Source organism: Hippocampus zosterae, chromosome 17 (genome assembly GCF_025434085.1).
Source record: "Hippocampus zosterae strain Florida chromosome 17, ASM2543408v3, whole genome shotgun sequence".
In the NCBI taxonomy this organism is placed as follows: Eukaryota; Metazoa; Chordata; class Actinopteri; order Syngnathiformes; family Syngnathidae; genus Hippocampus; species Hippocampus zosterae.
Window position 1 is genome coordinate 14,932,543 of NC_067467.1, and position 23,585 is coordinate 14,956,127.

Sequence of the window (23,585 nt, forward strand, 5' to 3'; positions counted from 1 at the left end):
CGAGGCGGGTGACGTCAGCACTGTACACTTCCAAGCTCTCACCAGGCTTGCGGGGGCGGGCATTTATATGGGTTTGGAAAAATGGCAGGGACAGGCTAGGACCAAAAACATCCTGGAGCCTCTTCTTGACAGCCTTGTAGTCCTCCTTGACTGCGGGGGAAAGGCTATCCCAGTACAGAAATGCAGCCTCAGCTAATTTTGTCGGTAAAATTGAAGCCAGTACAGATGACATTTCAGCGGCTGGTCGGTTATACATGGCTTGCATCGACACCTCAAAACGCCGAGACCAGCTAGTAAAAGACATGGTCCCATCACCTTTAAAAGCTGGTGGTAAATCAATGTTGAGGCGGCCCAGCTGAGTAATATTCGCAGCAGCCATAGAAGCAGCAGTGGAATGAGCCACTTCAGGGGGTTGACTAACGGAAGCCTCAGTATCGTACATAGCGAGCTCAAAACTATGACTAATGATGGAAACAATGGCCAAGAAGAAGGTAGGAAAAAAATCCAAATTGCATGAAGCCTCAAAATCTCATCCAAATTAGCGCTTGGCAGCAGCCATTCGGTAGAGCGCAAAATCCATGTGGCTAGCAGTACGACAATTAGCACGAAAAAATCGTAGCATAAAAAGAGTCAAGGAGCCACACAAAACATACCAACACCGCTGCCACCAATGTAAGTTGAGGGGTTCGCAGGTTTTGAATGGATTGCTCTACGTTTAGAATGGGCAAAAGGAGAGGACGACTTCGTTTGAACACAGCTCTTTTTCTCTTTATTTTTTTCTCTGCTCAACCGCTCCCCGCTAACGCTCTAACCAACACTCCCCCTTCCGGTAACGACCCGCCTTCCTGTTTTTCTTCTCCAATCACATGTAAGCAACCTAAGAATATTTCAGGACGTATTAAACAGAGTATAATTAAGGTAACTAACATAAAAGAATATAATGCATGGATATAAAATGATAATAATTAACAATTTAACAAAAGCTTACATATGCACAAAACATGACAGATTTGACGGGAGGCGTGATTCAGTGGCAAGTATTGAAGTTGGTCATGAGAGCTAAAGCAATAGTTCTTAACTTGGGTTCGATCGAACCCCAGGGGTTTGGTGAATCAGTCTGAGGAGATCGACAGAGCCTCTGCCATGGAAGTGAAGGCACACCCGACTCAACATGTCAATTAGTTATGACACGCCTGCTTGACCATCACTGCCTGCAGATGATCACCTTACATTGCTTGTCCAATCAGTGCTGCTGGAAATTTAGTTTGCTCAGTAGTCAACATGTGACTATAGCGATAGTACGTCGTGTGATTTTAAATCTCTATGTATTGCAACACATGCTATGTCAAGCAAAAAAAGATAGTGGTCAGACGAATATGTACAACATGGATTCACATGCATCATGTAACATGATGGAACTCAGCGTCCTATCTGCAAGATTTGTCGTGCCAAGTTGAGCAACTCCCGTCTCGCACCGGCAAAACTGAAGGAACACTTCTCGAATCATATCTTTATTTCTCACTAAGGGTTCCGTGAATCTGCATATGAACCGGGTCGTTTCGGTACCTCTAACAAGGTTAAGAACCACTGATCTAAAGGCTAATTGCAATGAAAAATATGTAAGCTTTTGACAAATTGTTAGTCATTGTCATTTTATGTTTGATCATTATATTCCTTTGTGTTAGGATTACCTTAATTATATTTCGTTTAATAATTGCTTAAACAGGTTTATGTAGATATTGTCTGATTGGCTGAAGGAAAGCAGAAAGTGTTTGAGTAGCCGGAAGGAGGTGTGTTCTCGTTCGTTCGTTCGGAGGTGCAGGTGTTTGAAAAATAAAAGCTACATTCAAACGAAGTCCATCTCTCCTTTTGCCCATTCATAATGTAGAGCCATCCATTCAAAAACTACGAACCCCTCAATTTACAAATATTATGAAACAGACTTAGTTATTATATAATTTTCTAGTTGTAGACGTGGTCACTTTATGATTAAAATATTCATCACAAGGTAACATGAATATTAACTGTCGATAGGGCTAGCGATGACGTGTGGTAGATTCTTTGGTCAAATTGTTCGTAGATTACACAGTGCATTGTATCAATACTATATGTCTATATACAGTAGGAAGGTCTTTTTTAAAAGAGTCATCACATTATTTTAAATATTCAGTTTCTATTACATGCTTTTGTATTAATAAAGGGGGTGAGGAGCAATTGATATTATGTTACATAAATAGTACACACACATAATCATGTTAACCGTGTCGGGTTTACTTTTGGCCCATGGTATATAGCCAGGACTGGAGTATTGTGTTACCAATGGCCATAGTATTTCATCGTAATTAATATATTAATGATTACCAGTAAGTTAATCTTTGCAGTGTGAGACTGGAAAAAATACTCTGATTTTGCGGTATGCTGTATTCATGAAGCCATATGAGTATATTAAAGTGTTAAACAACATATTTTGATCCATTTATTTTATTAAATAAACCTGGATTACACAGTTGCTGATGTAATGCTCATTGTTAATGCATTTACCCTTTAAATATTGTACTTTTGAGTATCATAATTCTTGATTATGGATATGAGTCAAAATAGAAAAATGGGTGCCCATGATGAACGTTTGTGGAACCCAAAATTAGTTACCGTGGTGTCCCATTGTGTTATCCAACGGAACCGAGAAATGGTTTCTGGTCATTTCTGAAATCCTCAGGCCTGAACCTGGTGTTTTCGTAATGATTGCACACATGTACATAATTTTCACTCACATACACACACACACAGTCAAACAAGTTCAGTGTGTCTTCAACAGCCCTCACCCTTTAGGTTCGACACACCCATGTATTAGGTTACCAATAAATGAGAGGGTGAGCGGGGAGATCCTTGGATGACGTGCAGAGAACTGAAACCTAACGCTTCTCCTCATTCCCCTGGTTCCAGAATTGAGTCTCCTGTCTCCTCCTTGTGTTTTATTTCTGAATGTCTAATTGATGAACCTGACACATTGAAAATGCTTTCGTTTGGCAATCTTCGGTGAGTGATGTCATTTAAAGAATGCTGAGTCACCAGTCAGCCATTGAACTGCATTGTTGATTGTTCAGTTAACTGTTCTTTGGCACTATTATCGAGTTATTCGTCAAAACGCCTCGGGGCTGCATGGCGAAACATTGTTCACATTCAGGCCAACAGTTGTTTGAGGGACCAAAAGATAGAGCGCATAAATGGACCATTTTTGTTCTCTCTTCAACGGATGGTTGCCGATTTATATAAACTGAGTCAGAACAATGAACCGGTCCGTGGCAGAAAAAAGATTGGGACCACTGTCCAAGTGTCACAATTTGTCTTGGATTTGTTAGTTGATTTGTGTCAATGGTCACTTGCGAAAAAAACAAATAGGGTGTTGGAATGGTATAGTATACTTCTCATCCAATCCATCCATTCATTTTCTGATCCGCTTATCCTCACAAGGGTTGTGGGGGGTCCCAGCAGACGATCCCAGCAGTCTTTGGGCAGTAAGCGGGGGACACCCTGAACTGGTTGCCAGCCAATCGCAGGGCGGACAGAGATGAACAACCATCCACGCTCACACTCACACTTAGGGATAATTTTGAGTGTTCAATCAGCCTCCCATGCATGTTTATGGAATGTGGGAGGAAACTGGAGGAAAAGTTTCCTACTGGAGGAAACTGAACAAAACCCACGCAGGCCCGGGGAGAACATGGAACCTCCACACAGGGAGGCTGGAGCTGGAATTGGAATTACCTCTGCACTGTGAGGTCGACGTGCTCACCACTGGCCCCACCGGGCCACCCTCTCATCCAATCAACCACAATAAACATTACTTTTTCTTATTTATTCGGATAGATGATTTATTTTTTGACAATGACGGGACGGAATGAGCACAATCCAAAATGAACTAGAACAATGCTTTTTTTTAAATTGTAAGGAGTGGGCATTACAGATATTTGCATGAAAATGTGAGGAGTAGAAGTAAAAAGTAGGCTGAAGCACCTCTGAAATGGACCAGTTTGAACAATGTCTCATTCCATTCCCGTGTGGAGAATGCATATACTGTATCAAAGAAGGTACACAAAAAAATAATGACATCCACGAACTACAAATCCATCCACTTTCCAAACCACTTATCCTCACAAGCCTTGCAGGCGTGCTGACCCTATCCCAGCTGTCTTCGGGTGGTAGCAGGGGAATTCCTGAACTGGTTACCAGCCAATTGCAGCCAGCCAATTACATAGACAAACAACAATCACACCTGGGGAAAATTTAGAGTGTTCCATTAACCTACCACGCATATTTTTTGAATGTGCGAGGAAAGCGAAGTACCCGGAGAAAACTCACACACGCACAGACAGGGGAGAACATGCAAACTGCACGCATGAAGGCCGGAGGTAGATTTGAACTTATGATGTCTGCACTGTGAAGCTAACCCATGCCACCCACTAAGCAAGACTCGATATAGGAAATTACTGTATATGATGTGCAAATTCATATACTGTTGCATACAACAATAAATCATCACATCATTCATATATTACATGATATCAAATTTTATTGTCGTTTAGCAGGTAAAGGTACATGTAAAGCAAGTAGATTGTGTTTAATGGAGCAGTTACATTCACTGATGTAAATTTTGTATACTTATGGAACAATATGTGATCCACAAAGTCAAATAAATCAAAATCTTATTTTTGTATGTTGACATGTTTGTGGGAGTGAACCCAGATGACATGGGGATCATATTCGGTATGGAATTTAATTTTTTTTTTGTTGCAAAGAGCATATCTAAAATGTAATTTTTGCACACTTTTACATGGCCCTGAGTAAACCAGAATAATGCAGCTTCCAAGATTACTTGTGCAAATTCATTTTTAAATGTGACCTTGGTGGTATATTGATGGTTACAAGCCCAATTATAGGAGTGCAGTAGAACCTAATTTAAATTATGGACGCATTTAAAGAGGCCATTCATGTTCAGTCAGTGTCGATGTGTTGTCAAAACTACTGCATAAAGTTACATAGTGGAATCTCAAAAGTCAGACACTCTGTACCTACACTGACCGATTCACACTGTGGAAAAGTGGTTCCTCATTGATGTCCATTAATAAGAACTAATCAAATATTCACAATAATGTTATGGGCGAGATTATTATGCACTTGACTCCATTAGCACCTAAAAAAATACCTCTGAGAAACAGCATCACTCTGCAGGCACCTTCCTTTTTGACTATGTTTGTGTCAAGCTTCTTTAATGAATGTGTGAGTTGTTTTACTTTGTCTTAGTTTTATTGGAGGGTAATTTGTATTAATACTTTTAGAACAGGTTAGAATGTTGAATGTTAAATGGCTGTCTGTAGTTTACGAAGGTATAAAAGTCACTTTACATGTATTGGAACCAGTGAGTTGTGATCAACTTTTGAGGGTTGACTGTACAGTAATTGTAGCCATTATAAACAAGCATTTATACATACAAACACTTTTGTATTTTAAAATATATGGAATAAATTATTCACCTACACCTAAACTAGCTGGCTCCACAACAATAACATGCCTTCATGCTTTCCACATATCATGCGTGAAAGGCCCCATTGGAGACAAGCATTCATCAAGTAGGCTTGTATAACAGAAAATAACAATAGCAATGTAGAGGATGTTACATGCGTTTCATCAAATGTAAACAAATTTAAGAGAACTTTTCTTTACCATTGGTGGTGTATCAGCAGTCTTGATCCATGCATTTGTTTAAAAAGATATTACGATGATAAATATCTTTATTTCACATTTTTGGTGGTAAAAAAAAAGTTTCATTAAAAGGAACAAACTATTGAAAATAGCTCTGTATGATCATAAATTATGATACACAGATTGATTTGAGATGACAAGTTATGTCACTGCAAAAATTTTATCAGACACAAAACGGTGTTTCATAGTGGAACAAAAGTTGGAGCAGCTGTGAACACAGAGGAAAGCATCTGACCAACAGTTCATGATCAAAAAATATCAAAATTGCATCACTTATCATTGAAGCTTAAAATATAGAAAATGGGGATAGCAAAAATACTTTGAGGGCAACTAAAAAGCAGCATAAAGTACATTCTTAACATGTTGCCTTGTTATCATGGTATATTTATCTTTTTTTTTGAGTACGTAGCCAAAAGAAGCAATGCAAAAAATAAAAAAATAAATACAATTTTAGTTTCAGTGAAAGATAACTATTTTCTCATCTCCTCTGTCTCATAGGTTAAGTCTGTGTTTTATCTTTTATAGTTTAGGCATCCTCATTTGTCATTCTTGTTTGTTAGTGTCCCACCCCAAGGAATTTCTTCATGTGCTCATACACCACATAAGAGATGCTAACAGCAGGAATGACTTTGAGAAAATTGGGGGTTATGCCACGGTACAGACCAGGCACACCTTCATTGGATAAGATGTATTTGAACTGGCCCACCATGGTCAGTTTTGGGTTACCCTCCGTGCTGGCTGAAAGAAACACAATGATTGCCGTCTCAGTTACGCATGTCAAGCACACTTGTTTGCTTCATAAGAACGTGCAGCCCGTCTCACCTTGCGCTTGCATTCGTGTCCGAATGAGAGCGAGTGGATATGATGCTAGCTGCCCACAGGTGCAGGAGACAGTACCGCAGCCCAGTAGCACCAAAACACCCGGATCTGCAGAGTCTAGACAGTACCTCTGAAGCCAGGCATTCTTAAGAGTCTGAAAAAAATGACAAATAAAAAGGTGAAGATAATAACAAAGGGCATTGGAGGATGACAAATGTGCATTAAAATATAACTACTGCTATACCTGCACTAAAACATTCAATTACAGTGGAACTTCCAAAGTTAAATACCATCTTGGAATTGCAATTAGTCCATATTTTAAACTACTTTTATCAAACCAGTTAAAACTCCAAGTTTCAAAATATTTGCAGTAACGTTTTAATAGGAGGGCTTGGCATAAGGACAGACGCATCTCCATTTCGCGTGTTTGTGAATTTAGTAGACGCGCTATGTGTCGCTGTGCGTGCTGTGTGATGCGGCTGCCATAATTCGTGTCATGTTCTGCCTGTTTTGATTGTGGTTCAGATCCAGCTGGAGTGATGGGTGTTTGCCTTCAGCAGGCCCATCAAGCTTTGCCATGTATTTAAGGACTGCCAAGTTGCCAAGTTGCTCTTGTGCTTCAAGTGCTAGACCGTTCGATATTTTTCAGAGTCGCTCTCGTTTTTTTTCATAAAACTACAAGTCTTTTCATTTTTCCTTTTTATCGATCTTTAGCTTTGGTTTCACGTTATTGGACATTTGATATTTCGTTTGTGTGTTCTCGGTGTTCTCTTCTACCTTGCCTTGGTTTTTGTTTGATGCATAGTTTCTTTTCCTGGCTCCCTGTGACCAGCGATTTCAGTTTGTACTTTGCGGGTGTACTTTTCTGTGATAAATATTTTTGTCTTTGTCTCAGCCTGCATTTCTGGAATCCAAAGCATTTGGTTTGGTTCAGAACCTGACACCCTGACGTGTCTCGCATTTGGTGATGATAAAGTTAACTAGAGAATCCCTAATAGGTGTGTTTTGCAATTTAGGTGGTTTAACCTGATTTGGGTGGATTTGATCAACGTGCATGCAGACAGATTGGGCCCTCTGAGCACTTGTGTGGTGGATGTCATGTATTTATTTCATTTGTAAATATAACCATGTGGTACAATCATTGTATAAACCAATTAATTGTATAATCAGTATCTTAATAGCGCTGCCAAACTGTACAGCACCACTAATGGGAGGGGCCCGGGGGGTTAGACTGGCCAGGGGGAGTGGGGGGGGGGGGGGGGGCAGCGGGTTCACACACGGACACAAACGTCGTGGCTGCAAGACGGTTTCCAATTTTCCCATGTTACATATGTGGCTGACTACATCATCCACAAGGAGAGAGCTTGCAGTTTATGTGCCAATGTCATGCAAGGACCCCAGCGACTCTTTGTTTCTTTCTTTCTGTTTTAATGTCAAAGAGGAATGCTGCCACGATTGACTGCGGAAAATGCTACTTTCATCCCACAATGGACCCTGTTTTGCCCAAGTCTACATGTGCGAGCCAAACATCAAGAGAAAGAAAACTGCACCCATACGTACGGTTAGACTGCTCTTAGCGCTACATATCATTTTTACTGTTTGCCACCACTGATAACCCTTGAGTGTCTGCATCACAGAAAACAAAAATATCTGTTCCTCCACTGGATGTCGAGCTTAAGTTGAATGAAATTTGCTTAAGTCTTGTGAGATAATGTATAAGGCATGCCTTGTGTGATGGTACGCATGATGACAGTTCAACCTTGTTACTCATCCCAAAAAGTCTGGTTGCACTCAAAATTGATGCCTCTGGAGAATTTGACTTTGGAAGTTCCACTTTAGTTAAGACCAAGGTTGATCTTCGACTCATTGATGACTCATCTGCACTAACCTCATACACAGCTAGGTCGATACCAGCGTAGGGGATAATGCCAATCGTATTTGGCAGATAGCCCCTGTAAAAAGACCGGACTCCCTCCCTTCTCAGGATCTGTCTGGCGCAGTCAGCCATACCTGCGTATTGTCCCGTTGTCCTTAATGTGAGACGAGTTTTAAGCACCTACCGGATAGAGAAGAAGAAGGGAAAAAAAAACTGATTAACAAAATAAATCTTAACAACATGGTGATGAATAACATTTGTCAAACGGTGATGCTGGGACAGTGTGGACAAAATGTTTACATTTTGCATAGTTTTCCCCACTATAATGTTTCAGATTTTCACATGTATATATCAATAAACAAAGAAAATGGCATTATGAAAATCTATGTTTTGCTTTGTTTTTTCAGTCTCTAGTGGGCGTTCACCTCACGGGTCGCACCTGTCTCGTGACCTCTTTGCTTTAAAAACCATGCCACGCCGACAACTGGCTGTCGGATTGTTAGCCTTGCTCATGACTCTGTCTCAAAGTAATGTACTTCATTCTCTGGATTTCCTTGACATTTTTGCCTTACAGCCTTGCCTCGTTAATTCGTAGTAATTTTGTTCTTGTATTTTCCTTGTTATGTATTCTCGGTTTATCTGTATTAGATTTTCTTGTCCTTTAAATTGACAAGCAATTTTCATTTATCTCGTTCCTTACCTTTTGGATTGCCCCCTCTTTTCCTGGTTTCTTGTTACCAGCATCCTTTGTTGTAATTTGTTGGTCTTGTGTTTTTGTTAACAAATATTTTTGTATCGTCATTTATCTGAGTCTGATTTTTTGGGATTCACTATCCACCTCGTCTGTGTTGGGACCCTGTCAGTTTGAGCCTTTTCCTGTTTCCTTGTTTTTCAAAAAGGGCCAGGTACATATGATTTGTATGTTTTTCCCCTTAAAAAATTAAATCAGCATTAAAAAAATGCATTTTATGTTTCTTTAGCTTATCAGTTTTCTGATATTCACATTTGTTTTATCGTAAATGTTGAAGCGAGGGAGACTGTACGAAAAAATAAGAACTATAATACTTTTTCATGGCACTGAACAGGTAGATTGCGACTAAACACTTCACAGAATTCATTTTCTTAGAAACAATGCGAGAACAGGTTTGTTGCAATTCTTACCAAAAGGTTATTCACAGATATATAGACAACTCAATATAAATCAATTGAGTGCAATCACTTTTGCTCAAATATTCAATAAGCAGACCGATAAATACATTAAATTTCATGTTTTAACCTCCATAGGGTAGATGATGGTCTGGGCAGTAGCTCCTGCCAAAGAACCAGCAAGAAATCTTTCTTGTACTTTTAAACTTTTCCCTTCCCTGCCACGGATCAGCCACTTGATCTGAAGAACAATAAGGGGAAGCGAAGGAAAGAAAGATAGCAGGTATGAGAGAGCAAATTTTTGCTTCAAAGTCACCCACATAAAAACATATAAAATAAAACCCGTTGTCTGTAAAAATAAGCCTTTGTAGGGCAGCCGCTAGTTGTTGACTTCTTGACACTGACCTGGTCATAGGCCATAAATTTAATTGCAGATTCTGGGGCAATCTTGAGGACATTGATGCCATTTCCCCTCCAGAGTGAAAAGACACCTCCTTCTTGGATCATCCCTCTGAGCCCCAACCACAGATTTTTCCCATGAGACACAGAACCGTGTACCTTGACACACAAGCACAAACCAGGCCAGCAGTCTTATTATAATACAAATTTTGAAAACAGACTCCCTCATGAATGTGGATACCCTAAGACACATACTTGTACTCATTTAGAACACTAAAAGTTTGTGTTGTTTTTTTTAATGATGGTAAATGAGGAATCATCATATTTTTGTTGTAAATTCGCAAGATTGACCTTTCGGAGACTTGTGTTTTGGATGATATTTTGTTTTGAGCGATTTTTTTAAGCAAGGATTGTTACAATAATCAATAGCATTTTCTTTGAATAAAAAAAAGTCAATACAAATTTCACAAGTAGAAAAGTATAAGAATGTATCCAGTGGGAAATTTTTGGATGTTGCCACCTATTCAGCCATTGAATCCATATGAGAGTAGCTGCTGGGAAACTAAATTACCAAGGGTTTCAAACATTAACCTGTGATAATAAATTAAACAAACACACATCATGGGAATATGTCAAACTGAATACACCGTATACAAAAATCTGCATCCGTAGGCAAAATGTATCCAAACCCGTGTGATACAAATTATGTCATGGTTCTGTCTGGGTTAAAAAAAAAAGTATCTTTTTTTGGTACAAGGCGAGATTGTGTCCTTCAGCTCTTCCTCCTGGGCAATTGCCCCCCGTCAGGGACATGCCCACCCTCCCGGGTCCCATACGACACTCGCTGCTGCCTCGCGAGGTTCACACCTAGTGCAGGCCCCGGAAGGGCCCTCGCCTGATTCTTGTTTAAGGAGGGTTGTGGGGCGGCTACTCCCACTCCCCTCCATTCCGGCGGGGCGAGCCCAGGGCGCCTCACCTTCTGGTGAGACCCCACCTCCTTCCCTGCCGGCTGGTGGGCCTTTCGCCGCATCTGAGGTCCAAGAGCCCCGGCGTTCCCCCCTCGCGCCACTCTGAGGCATCCCACCACGCGAGGGTGTCCTCCAGTTCCACACCTGATCATGCTCATCATCACCTCCCTTTAAAGGACTCGTTTTTGTCATTGGATTTCTCTTGTCCTTTTGAGACAAACATTTTATGTTTGCGTATTCTCTTTTGCCTTTTGCAAGCGCTTTTTGTTTATTTCATTTACTCCTGGTTCATTGTTACCAGCGCCATTGTGTGTACTTTGTTGGTCTTACTTTGTACTTAAGTAAATTTTGGTCAAACGATCTATCTTGGTCTACGTTTGTGGGATCCACTTTGATTACATACTTCAGGAAATCGTATCAAATGAATTGTAACCATTTTAAACATACAGTAATCCCTCGTTTATCACGGTTAATGGGGACCAAAACCACCCGCGATAAACGGAAATCCGCGAAGTAGCGACCAATTAACATGTTTAATTTTTTTAATTTTTATTTTTTAAGTTGGCAAACGGTCCGCAAGGAGCTGCGAAAGTCAGCAAAACAACAGCGAGTCACATAGAGCAACATATAAAGTACTCTAATCCATTTTTCTGTTCATCCTATATGAACAGAAAAAAGTTTTTTTAATATGTTAAATATAAATACGTTTGAAAACATATTTCAAACGTGAATATGTTTGAAAAAATCCGCGATGCACTGAAGCCGTGATAAACGAACCGCCAACTAGCGAGGATCACTGTAGTTCACATTTCAGGTAAACTAAATTATATTTTGGTGCCAAAACAAACAAACAAACAAAAAATCCTCAATCGGACTCACCTGCAGGAAAACTTTCAGGCGATCCAAAGGAGCAGTTCCTGTCCTAGACACAGCACCTGCCATTGCTCCTGCAACCAACTGCCTCCAAACCAGACCGGATCGATCCTTCTCTGAGAACTCATCTGGCACCGTCAAATGTTCCCCAATGTCAAACATCTTCCAATAGTTTTGAGATTAATGAATTTCATAATTAATTTTGGGTGCAGAACAACTAAATTTGCATCAATCCTATGTAATCATGCTACAGTATGTACTCAATCGGCGTCAAGGCTTGATTGGTAGAGAGGCTGAGGGAGGAAGTACTTCACAAAGGTACTCCGTGAAAAAATGTCTGATTGGATGTCTATTACTTAGTACACCAGTGATTTCGTCTTTGGTATATTCCAGTGTTTGTGAGATGGCTCTGATTAAGTTTCCAACTTCTCTCAGCCTCACAATTGCTCACTCTGGTTTTACTGTTGGTTACACCTCTAACAAGTAGAAATGTAGTCTTCAAGGGCAAACCCAAATCTGAAAGTGATTGTTTGCATTGTCGCTGTAATTGAACACACATGGGCAACAATAACGCCTGTCCACTGCGGCACTCGCATGAAAAATATGTGAATTCAAACAAATGGTGTTGTCTTGTAAGTTGTGCGGCAAATCCAAATGGAAATATCTGGAAACAAAGCTGAAATGCTTCTCTTGTTTCATACTCATCTTACCATATCAGAGTCAAATTTTTGTAGTCTGCAGGTAAATAAATTAGCATCAGTATTGCAAAAATTAGGAAGATTATGTATCTGACGTATATATGATTAAAAAAAAGTATTTCCGTAACTTCACACCCATGAAGTATAAACATGCATGGTATTTTCAAGACATATAAGCATTTTTTTCTTAAAACAGTGATTGGTCAGAGAACATTTTACAGACTACAACTTCTGTGATCAACACTTGCCTGATGGTCACGTTCCCTGTACGAGAATCCACCAGAATTAATGAGGCCAAACTTTAAGATGATATGTTAGATTTTGGCCAGAATCTACCGTTACATATTTAGTAAAGCCGTCTTCTTTGTTACAGCCATACAAATTGACAGGATGATCGCCTCAGTTTGTTGGCGGCCTATATACTGTATGTGTTTAACTCAGGACAATAAAACAACAGAACAGCTTTACAAACAAAGTCTACGCAACATATTTAAGTTATTTCTTCCAAGCCTTTGACACAAGGAGTCAAAACCAAAACACACAACAGTTTGCCCTTACAAAAATTAATTGAAAGACCTCTGAATCAATGCAGCATGTTACTATACAACAACCATGACAACTAATTAGAGGCGAGACAGTATTCCTGAAGGGCTCCGCAAGCATAGCGACTCAGACATAAAGTACAGTCATGAAGCACTCAGACGATTTTCAAGATAAAGATTTCAACAGAATCACAGAAATGTGATTACTCACATGGGAGTGCTTCCAGTAGTGGACAATCTCTTCCATGTTGTGGAAAGGATTGAACATGAAGTGATCTCGCCATTCTTTCCAGTCAATGGTCATGGTACCATCCCTGTCCATACTGGAAAATGGACAAACTTGTTGTGGGTGGACATTAAACAATCATTACATTTCAGGTAATATTTTGTATTAGACAATTTGTCATGCTTTATGCACCGTTCGAATCCATTGTGTCTGTCCTCAGTGTTCCACTGTGTGGCCCCTCCCTCTGTTCTGTTCTGGTCACCTTTCCCTTATTTCCGTGAGGGCTGGGCATCTCCACAATCAATGCACCTGCCTCACCCACACGCCTGCCAGTCTTCACCTCGTCAGCCACACTCTCTGCAGCATAAAGGCCAGTCTGAAGAGCCACTTGCTACCACTTTATCAGCTATCTTTCCTGCTGTATTCTCTGCTACTTAGTGATGGGACGATGATACCTGAAGGAGTGTATTGACCCACTTCACAAACTGTGTCAGTACTATAATGACACTTGTGTTGGTCACCCAATAGTGACCCCTGCAGTAGTGATAAAATCATTGCAGGTAAAGAAATTCCTTGTTTGTGTAAATGCTAAACTGAGTTGGTTTGTAAAATATAGCTAATTTGAGTTAGAATTCAGATTTTAAACTTATGTAGAAAATTTTGGTTAAATCATGCGAAATAAAAGACAAAAGTAATTAGTTTATGAACTCAGAAAATACTCTTTCACATGGTTTAGATGACGATAGTGAGCAGAGAGTTTTAAATGAAAGTTGATGCAAATGTGGATATGTTTTCTGGTTCCATTTCCAATATTGTAAAGGGTCTTGGTTTCTGGGTGTGTATGCTTTTGACAGGCAGCGTTGGACTTCAATTATGGAGGATCTCGCAATTATAAGATAAAATGAAGAAAGCAAAAGTAAGGCTCTTTAACTGACTATCATATGTGTAACAGGCCATTCACTTGATAAACTGATAAAGTGGGTGCAATGCGTCCCTAATTTCGCAAAACTCCAGCCAACAAAGCCACGACAAACCCACGCCAAAGTGTTTTTATAAGGACACAAACTGTGTCTTTATAAAAACACTTTGGGGCAGCACATTCAAACGATTCTGTTGCTGGATTGGTCACGTGATTCTTTCTGATAGCAATACACGCACCAACACGGGGTTTCACTCTTGACCTCTCGGCAATGTGCTGATGCACCAGTGTCGCTTGTCCCATCACTACCAGTGCTACCTTGTTGTTGCCCTCGGCCTTCCTTACACCTTGGTTTAGTTTCCCTGACTGTCTTCGGGTCCTGCCTCCTTCATCTGTCCCTCTTTCTGACAATAAAGCAGCACTGAGTTCAGTGTCAAGTCAAGTCAAGTCAACAGTATTTATAGAGCACTTTCAAACAGCCATCGCTGCATACAAAGTGCTGTACATGGAGCGATTTAACATACACAATAAACAGTAAGACGAATCGGTAATAAAGGCGGTAGAAAGCACCAAGCAGTAAAATCAAGAACAAATCTAAGTCATGCTGAGTCGAACGCCAAAGAATACAAGTGAGTTTTGAGGAGGGCTTTGAAGATGGGCAGCGAGGAGGCTTGACGAATGTTCAGTGGGAGGTCATTCCAGAGAGAGGGACCAGCAACAGAAAAGGCTCGATCCCCTCTGAGCCTCAGTTTAGTTCTTGGTACTTCTAACAAAGACTGGTCCACAGACCTGAGGCGCCGGGCAGGTGTGTAGGGGCGGATGAACTCGGAGAGGTAAGGTCGCGCGAGATTATTCAGAGATTTGAAAACAAAGATGAGGATCTTGAAAATAACTCTAAAATGAATGGGGAGCCAGTGAAGGGATGCCAGAGTAGGAGTTATATGCTCCTTTTGCGAGTACCAGTCAAGAGGCGAGCAGCGGCATTCTGGACCAACTGAAGGCGCTTAATGGAGGACTGGCTGACTCCAAAGTACAGGGCATTGCAGTAATCGAGCCGGGATGTGACAAAGGCATGAATTACTGTCTCAAAGTGTTTACGTGAGAGGAGAGGTTTTATTTTGGCCAGCTGGCTAAGGTGAAAGAAGCTGAAGGCTTGAATTCAAACAAATGGTGTTGTCTTGTAAGTTGTGCGGCAAATCCAAATGTAAATATCTGGAAACAAAGCTGAAATGCTTTGCTTTGCTGAAGTGCTTGTCTTAAGCTAAGGATAACTTGTACTGTTACTTGAGACAATTGTTAGGTACTTTAAAATCTACAATCAAGTGGCTGTCAAAGTAATGAACACAGTTGCTACAAGTGATTATATCCGTGTTTGCAAGGACTACTTCATTCAGCTGTGGGAATTGAAGCACCTCATGTTCACTTATCAAGTTGACGTAGGACTAATAATATTCCAGTACCGGTAATTTTAAAAACGGCTACTTGCCACGAGAATAGATCTGCCTAGTACCAAAAGTGGTCACAGTACAGGAATTAAAATTCTGTTGTATTACACTGTACTGCTTTCTCAAAATGTTACTGTATGTCTACATAATATGACAGGTTTGTTTCCAATACTGTAAATAAAATCAATTCATCGAGCCATAATGCGAACCCAATCCAAACCACTTATCCTTATGTAAAATAATTATTATTTAAGTACAGTTGGTGCCACTAGAAAAGATAGAAATGAACCACATGATCTTTGTTTAATCTTCTGTTCTACCTCTGCAATATTCTGGAGGCCTGTTGCTTGGTGACCTCAACTTCAAGCTTGTGCATCAAGTGCTGGATCTCTCCCACATCAATTTTACCTTAAAAAACACACAACAACCAAACACAACTTATCTTTGTAAAATGTGTTTCATCTTTGCAATATTTTAAGGTACAATTTAAAGTTTTTGTCAATACAATATTTGACTTCTCCGATGAATGGAATTTGCATTGCTTCTTTTTCTCATTTATATTGCAATTGATCAGTAAAATAAAATACAATATTGCCTGTGTAATATACTGTACCAATCATGAAGCATAGTGAGGGTGAGCCACCAAGTACCGGTACTGTTTACAAACAGCAAGTTAATTTTAGTAAGTGCTTTATTTAGATGGCTGGAAAAGGAAGGCATGAATGTGTGTGTATGGGCTTGTGTTTCATAGGTCAATACCGTCATTGTTCCGATCAAGTTTATGGAACATGAGCCATAGCCTCTTCTCATGAGCCTGCATGTACTGGGAGAACTCTTGGAAGTCCAGCAAGCCATCTTGATTGATGTCACTCTCCAGGACTATCTGTGGGTGCAGATTTGAAGCTGTCATGAATTGAGGTAATTGAAAAATGAGGGGATGCATTTTCCTGATTTCTTCTTGCTTAATGTGTATAGAGGGTTTGGTGGACATCTAGGCCGCAAAGAAGGGACAGTGGTCACATGGTGAAGAGTGCAACAGATAAACAGGTGAAGTGAGGAGGAGAGTGATGGACACTGTCCTTCCATAAGAGTCCATCTTACCGACTGCATCTTACCCACTGGGAAATTTAATTTCTCCTCTTGAACAGCAAATGGAGAAAGAGCCAAATGAAAGATGGAATGTAAAAATTTGTTATTACTTGAATGTCTTGTTTTTCCCACAGATGTTAAGTTTGTTTTGTTCATGAAGACACTCAAATTAGTGACATTACAAACGTGACTGAACAAAGAAATACAGTAATGACTAATAATGACTTGAACAACTAAATGTAAATTGTACATAGTTGTGTGTAACATAACATGGCTGTTTTGTTATATGCATTTAAAACAATGGTCCAACTAGAAAAACACAGAGATAAAAAGATGAACCAACAACTCCAAGAAACAGAAATCTGCATTTAATAGACGATATGAACAGGACTATGAATGCACAATATGGGTTTATCGATAAAGGTGATTCTCATGCAGTCAGCCAACTCGATGTACCGGTAATATGTGGCGACAGGTTCGCAAATCAGGTTAGGCTTTAAAACCATGTTTCCATTACATTCTGTCTTTGAGAAACAAGACAAGGAGGACGACCCAAACAAAATACTGAATACATTGAACATAAGTAACACACTTCCTCTCCCATAACAACAAGATGCCACCCGCTCGCTCTAGTGAAATATTCATTCATTCATTCATTCATCTTCCGAGCCGCTTGATCCTCACTAGGGTCGCGGGGGGTGCTGGAGCCCATCCCAGCCGTCTCCGGGCAGTAGGCGGGGGACACCCTGAATCGGTTGCCAGCCAATCGCAGGGCACACATAGACGAACAACCATCCGCGCTCACACTCACACCTAGGGACAATGTAGAGTGTTCAATCAGCCTGCCATGCATATTTTTGGAATGTGGGAGGAAACCGGAGCACCCGGAGAAAACCCACGCAGACCCGGGGAGAACATGCAAACTCCACACAGGGAGGCCGCAGCTGGAATCGAACCCGGTACCTCTGCACTGTGAAGCCGACGTGCTAACCACTGGACTACCGGGCCGCCCTCTAGTGAAATACTGCAAGCTAATTTGTTTCTACTGGATTCGAGGTCACGCGTTTTAACAAGGCACAGCAGCGAATACTGAGTATGAAAGTGGATGCTAACTCAACTCAACTGTATTGAAAGAGTATTTTAGAACAACCACAGCAAAACATGGAGCAAAAATAATTCATACAAGCAACAAACAATAAAACAATTAATTAATAATGAAGACCGTAGAAAGCACAAAAACAATTAAAACTAAAAATCAAGTCAAAAGTTCCAAGAATAAAAATGAGTTTTAAAGATGGCCAGTGAGGGGGCTTGCCCAAAATTCAACGGGAAGTCATCCCAAAGAGAGGGACCAGCAACGGAAAAGTCTCGATCCCCTTTGAGCCTCCGCTCAGTTCTCCGTACCTTTGATGCCCCTGCCCAAAAATTGGTACTTGATCTGTGCCAGGGCCAGTGGTGTGCTTACTTGGTGCTGAACAACTACTTACAAAGAATGTGTTTCGTTTTTCCACTGGCAAAGGGCCAAGTAGGAGCTACATCATTACATCATTGTAAAGCGTGCAAACGCCACTGCTTACGTCAACATCTACCCAAGAGTGCTTATGCTAATAATGATAACAATAATAATAATAATAATAATCATAATAGGGTGTTGTTCATCTCTGTGTGCCCTGCGATTGGCTGGCAACTGATTCAGGGTGTCCCCCGCCTACTGCCCGAAGACGGCTGTGATAGGCTCCAGCACCCCCCGCGACCCTAGTGAGCATCAAGCGGTTCGGAAAATGGATGGATGGATAATAGGGTGGTTAGCGCGTCGACCTCACAGCTCCGGCCTCGCTGTGCGTAGTTCGCATGTTCTCCCCGGACCTGCGTGGGCTTTCTCCGGGTACTCCGGTTTCCTCCCACATTCCAAAAACATGCATGGCAGGCTGATTGAACACTCCAAATTGTCCCTTGGTGTGAGTGTGAGAACGGATGGTTGTTCGTCTCAGTGTGCCCTGCAACCGTTTCAGGCTACTGCTCGAAGACAGCTGGGTTAGGCTCCAGCACCCCCCGTGACCCTTGTCAGGATAAAGCAGATTGGAAAATGAATGAATGAATAATAATAATAATAATGCGCTGCAAGCATCTGCTAGTCAATTTTGCATAGCCTCAATTATACTGGTGTGCAGTACAGAACCGTCAGGGACATGCAATCAGCAAAAACATATATTTTTCTTAATCATTGTAGATGATCATGAGGCTGGCTGTGAGTCAGAGTTTGCATGCTATCTGGGCACATTCGTCAATCCCTCTTCTTCTGGTGGGACATATTTGTGTTGGAGTTCACCACTCTAAAGTTTGTGCAAAATATCTGTGAGTTATTCCTCTACACCTGCGATGGTGATGATAACTCCACTCCCCGGTCCCTGACGTAGTTGGTGCCAGAGTCTGGCCCAACAAATAATTGGAGTCATTTTCAGCACCAGTTTCAAGTACCAGAGCTAGATCTAGAGCCAATTTCGGTGGTAGAAAAAGAAAGAACTGATGCTCACCTGGGCACTGGCCCACAACTCACACAAGTACAAGCACGGTGGAAAAAGACCACAAGAGCGTCTGGTTTGGAGACCTGATGAGCTCAGAGAGATAAGGTAGGGAACACTAAAATGTACAGGGAGAGAGTAAAGGGATACCAGATTAGGAGTTATGTGCTCCTAGTTACGAGTACCAGTAACGAGGCAAGCAGCAGCATTTTGGACCAACTGAAGACGCTTAATGGAGGATTGGCTGACTCCAAAGTAAAGTGCATTCCAGTAATCCAGCCAAGATGTGACGAAGGCACCCGCATATATGCACAATATTTAATGCCTTGCTTTGATTAGATGCTCCACAGCAGCACATCTCTCCCAAAGTGAGTGTCCATCAAGATTCGATTGTGTTTTCTCTTGTAGAGGCACCATTTCATCATCAAGCCACCATGTCAATATGTATGCAGAGGTTGCGATTGGCAATACCCTGTTTTGGGCGGTGATGGTGCTCAATTTGAGTAAGACGAGAAGCACATTTGGCTGCCTACTGAGGTCAGGGTTCTTATTTTTGTGCAAGTGAAAAGGAGAAGCACTTATAATAAATAATTCATTCATTCATTCATCTTCCGAACCGCTTTATCCTCACTAGGGTCGCGGGGGGTGCTGGAGCCTATCCCAGCTGTCTTCGGGCGACCCGGTGGTGCAATGGTTGGCGCATCAACGTCACAGTGCAGAGGTAGCGGGTTCAATTCCAGCTTCAGCCTTCCTGTGTGGCGTTTGCATGTTCTCCCCGGACCTGCGTGGGTTTTCTCCGGGTCCTCTGGTTTCCTCCCACATTCCAAAAACATGCATGGGAGACTGATTGAAAACTCAAAATTGTCCCTAAGTGTGAGTGTGAGCGCGGATGGTTGTTCGTCTCTGTGTGCCCTGCGATTGGCTGGCAACCGGTTCAGGGTGTCCCCCGCACACTGCCCGTAGACGGCTGGGAGAGGCTCCAGCACTCCCCCCCCTTGTGAGAATAAGCGGATCGGAAAATGGATGGATGCATGGATATTTCTGAAACTAATTGCCTACATTGGCTTCCTTATGAAAGTTCACATTCACAGCAATGCAATTTAATATAACAATAGATATAACAAATCTACACTTGAGGTGTCCCAATCCGATGATATGATTGGAAATCAACTCCAGAGTGTAAGAGGTCCAAGCTGTTTTGTTTTGGTAAACCAGACTATATTGCATTCAAGCTTCAACCTTGCACACCAACTCAGGCTCCTTCCCTGCCAGAGAGGTGACATTCCACGTCCCTAGAGCGTTCAGTAGTCTGGGATCGGACCGCCAACATCCCCTCCTTGAACCGCCACACAGCTCGCTAATGCACCTGAGCGTCTTGGCCCCTCCTTTAAATGGTAAGCCAATGAGGAGTGGCACCCACATCGACTCTGCCCCTAGGGTGGAGGTCATCAGTCAAATGCCATTGAGCCCACCTCCAGGCCTGGCTTCAGATAGAGACTTGGAATCTAGTGTCCATTTTTGGTCATCTCAATAATGGTTCTGAGCTGTGCTGTGTGTGACCATAAAAACCTCATAAATTCCCTCTTAGCATCATTGAGACACACAAAACTCCTTCAGCACAGTTAAGACAACGTCTCAGGCAGGAGCGTCTTGTTCATCGGGTACAAAATGCAAGCAAAGCAAAACATATAACCAAAATACACGTGGCGTTGCTCAGTTCTCTTATCATAAATTTCTAAAAGGAAGAACATGTTATAGCAAACTTAGATTCTGATTTCCTGCACAACTAACACTGTATTGACATGTCATTTGTGGCTGGTGTTGTGTGTTGTAGCTATTTTTTTTCTCTTACCAACAAAATCATTCATTGGACGCATGACTATTGTTTTGGAAAATGAGAGACAATTATGTTTTGAGTGTTTTTAAATGACATAATTTTCAATGCGTTGACATTTGTATGCTGCAGTATGCGTTTCTTCCAAATTTTCCTCTCTTCACTTTCATAGAGATTGAGATCGTTTATTTCTTCCGCTGTATCGATTAATTATTGCACAACCATTATCTAGTGGTGTTATCATTATTGATGAATTCAGATCACATATAATATACTCTAGATTTATCGACAGCAACGTCTCAATTAAGAGATAGGGGTTCAAATGAAAATTAATGGGTTGATTTTGAATCGAATGGGCTGTACCTTAAATCTATTCAAATATCAGTATTAGATCACACTTTTTGGTGTTGCGTAATAACTGCTGAGTTTGCATACAAATTAATTACTTAATTACAAATTACTGTGCAGTGTGCACCTTTTAATACGAATACGAGAGCCTGTTCCAGCTGTCGTGGTCTCACCTCTTCAGCCTCTCCTTGGCGTAAACCTCGAGCAGCCAGTACAATTCGCAATTCGCTAATGTCAACCCTGCCATCTCTATTCAGGTCCAGTTGCTCGAACAGATCCGCATATCTCCTTTGGCGTTCTACCTCCGCAGACGTGCCGTGTTCTGCCTTCACTTCGATTGTTCCGCGTTGAGGTCGGTCGAACAGATCCTTGTCTTCTTCGCCCATTAAGCTGAGAACGCGAACGGTTTCCCTGTCTGGTCTGAAAAGAATATGTCGCCTTATATAACACTTTAGTACGCTATGTATCCACGGAGACCGCAGCAGTACTAGACCACAAATGGGAACGAACGGACGAGGTACGCGTGGGGTGCGCGTTGCTCGTGCGCAGGGGATTAGTCATGGAAGTGTGGATGGATACGCCGTTTCTTTTGTTGCTGGAGTGATCACCGAACCTCAGTTGTTCAAAAAGATTCTTAGTGTATGCCAAGAAACTGCGCACGGTTGATTAATAACATAAATAAGAGTCAGTCTGATTTTCTTTTGGTCCTATTGAAAACAAATCAAAAAAATCATTTAAAATATTCTTTCTGACATTTAAAAAGAGCATCAAAATCTGTTTTTTGTTATTTAGTTGGTACATCCCAGGGTGTAAAACAAGTGAACCGTTGATGGCTTACTTGCTAATAACTGTAGTAGAGAGGATTGTATACTGTGACGCAAGTGATAATTTAAAGTGCACAGTCAACATTCACAGACTGTTACAGAGAGATTTAACAGTCTGTAGTGCACACAGATTTATACATACTATAGTCTATTTTCCAATGTCATCCTATATCACAGGTGTCAAACTCAAGGCACGGGGGCCAGATCTGGCCCACCACATCATTTTATGTGACACTCCAAAGGAAATTATGTGCATTCACTTCATGTTTCTTGCTGGACTACCAAAATTGCAAATTGTCTTCACTTTTAAAAATTGTGAGATATTGCAAGCATTTTTTGTCCCCCCCCCCCTTTTTATAAACACATTTAATTTAATAATATTTGAAAAAACTGTTTTTATTGGCCTCTGATTTCAAAACTAGCTATTCACGAATTTGTCATGTAGCCTACATGTAATATGAGACAGTTTTACACGAATTTGGGTTTATAGTTGTAACGGCTCTTCATAAGAAACCATAGCTATGATGTGGTCTGGGAAAAAAATGAGTTTGACACCCCTGTTCAATTCTTTGTTTATCATTTCTACTCCACTCAATATTTTCATAGTTGGATTGGGAATTGTCACGTTCCGTGCCTGCCTGCAGGGGGCGGGCTTTCTCCCCGCCGACTGCACACCTGTTGTTCATTCGGGATGATTATGCTTCCTTTATTAGGAGACTCCGGCAGTTTACTCACTGCCGGAGAATTCCTTACCGGGCCATTGTTCTCTCGCGCTATTTCATCGTTCGATATTACTCGCTGCCTTTTTGCCTTACGGCCACTACTATTGTTATTCGCGTTGCATCCAAATTGTTATTGCTCTAAGTTTACTGATCTCTGTACTTCCTCGCTCTTTGTTTTTCCGCGAGCGTTTTCGGTTGTTTCCCTTATTTCCTGGTCCTTATTTGACCAGCATTTTTTGTTACCGTTTTCCCTGTCGGGCTCTTTCTGTTCGTTATTAAAACCTTTTGTGTTTCATGCAAAATCTTTTCGTGTCTGCTTTTCCCTGGGATCCACCTCGTTATTTTTGTTGTGCACGAGGCGATTTTTCATCGCCTCGGGCGCAACGTGACAGAATTCTCCGGCCACCATGGATCCCGCAGACATCGAAAAAATTTTGTCCGCTCTTTCCCGACAAGAGCAACAGATGAGTCAGCAGGGCCAAGCCATTAAGGAACTCCGCGGCGCGGTCTCCATGCTGGCTCATCGGTACGATGATTTAGAACCTCGGTTGGTCCGGGTGGAGGAGCGGAGACCA

General features: G+C 41.4%; 1 protein-coding gene across 4 annotated transcripts; it reads right to left on the reverse strand.

Annotated features, from left to right (window-relative positions):
• Positions 1 to 4,552: 4,552 nt before the first annotated feature.
• LOC127590208 (calcium-binding mitochondrial carrier protein SCaMC-3-like) lies at positions 4,553 to 22,012 on the reverse strand. Of its 4 annotated transcripts, XM_052049690.1 has the most exons (10): positions 21,638 to 22,012; positions 16,431 to 16,554; positions 15,992 to 16,079; positions 13,293 to 13,404; positions 11,848 to 12,003; positions 10,007 to 10,159; positions 9,732 to 9,842; positions 8,468 to 8,635; positions 6,583 to 6,733; positions 4,553 to 6,498 (listed from the first exon to the last, which is right to left on the reverse strand). In XM_052049690.1, the coding sequence occupies exons 1-10, from the start codon at positions 21,848 to 21,850 to the stop codon at positions 6,317 to 6,319; spliced, it is 1,458 nt and encodes a 485-aa protein (XP_051905650.1). In that variant the 5' UTR covers positions 21,851 to 22,012; the 3' UTR covers positions 4,553 to 6,316. The 4 variants fall into 4 exon arrangements, with proteins under 4 accessions (XP_051905650.1, XP_051905652.1, XP_051905651.1 ...); XM_052049692.1 differs by lacking the exon at positions 21,638 to 22,012 and having other exon boundaries at positions 11,848 to 11,969; positions 16,431 to 16,492; XM_052049691.1 differs by lacking the exons at positions 15,992 to 16,079; positions 16,431 to 16,554; positions 21,638 to 22,012 and adding an exon at positions 13,500 to 14,341.
• Between the last annotated feature and the right edge of the window lie 1,573 nt (positions 22,013 to 23,585).

Excerpts from the sequence above, each read along its gene's own strand:
- LOC127590208 (XM_052049690.1), bottom strand. The coding sequence starts at position 21,850 with ATGGGCGAAGAAGACAAGGATCTGTTCGACCGACCTCAACGCGGAACA. Across the intron at positions 16,555-21,637 it reads GCCAAGGAGAGGCTGAAGAG|ATAGTCCTGGAGAGTGACAT; the intron begins GTGAGACCACGA and ends CTGCACCCACAG. Across the intron at positions 9,843-10,006 it reads AATTTATGGCCTATGACCAG|ATCAAGTGGCTGATCCGTGG; the intron begins GTCAGTGTCAAG and ends ATTGTTCTTCAG.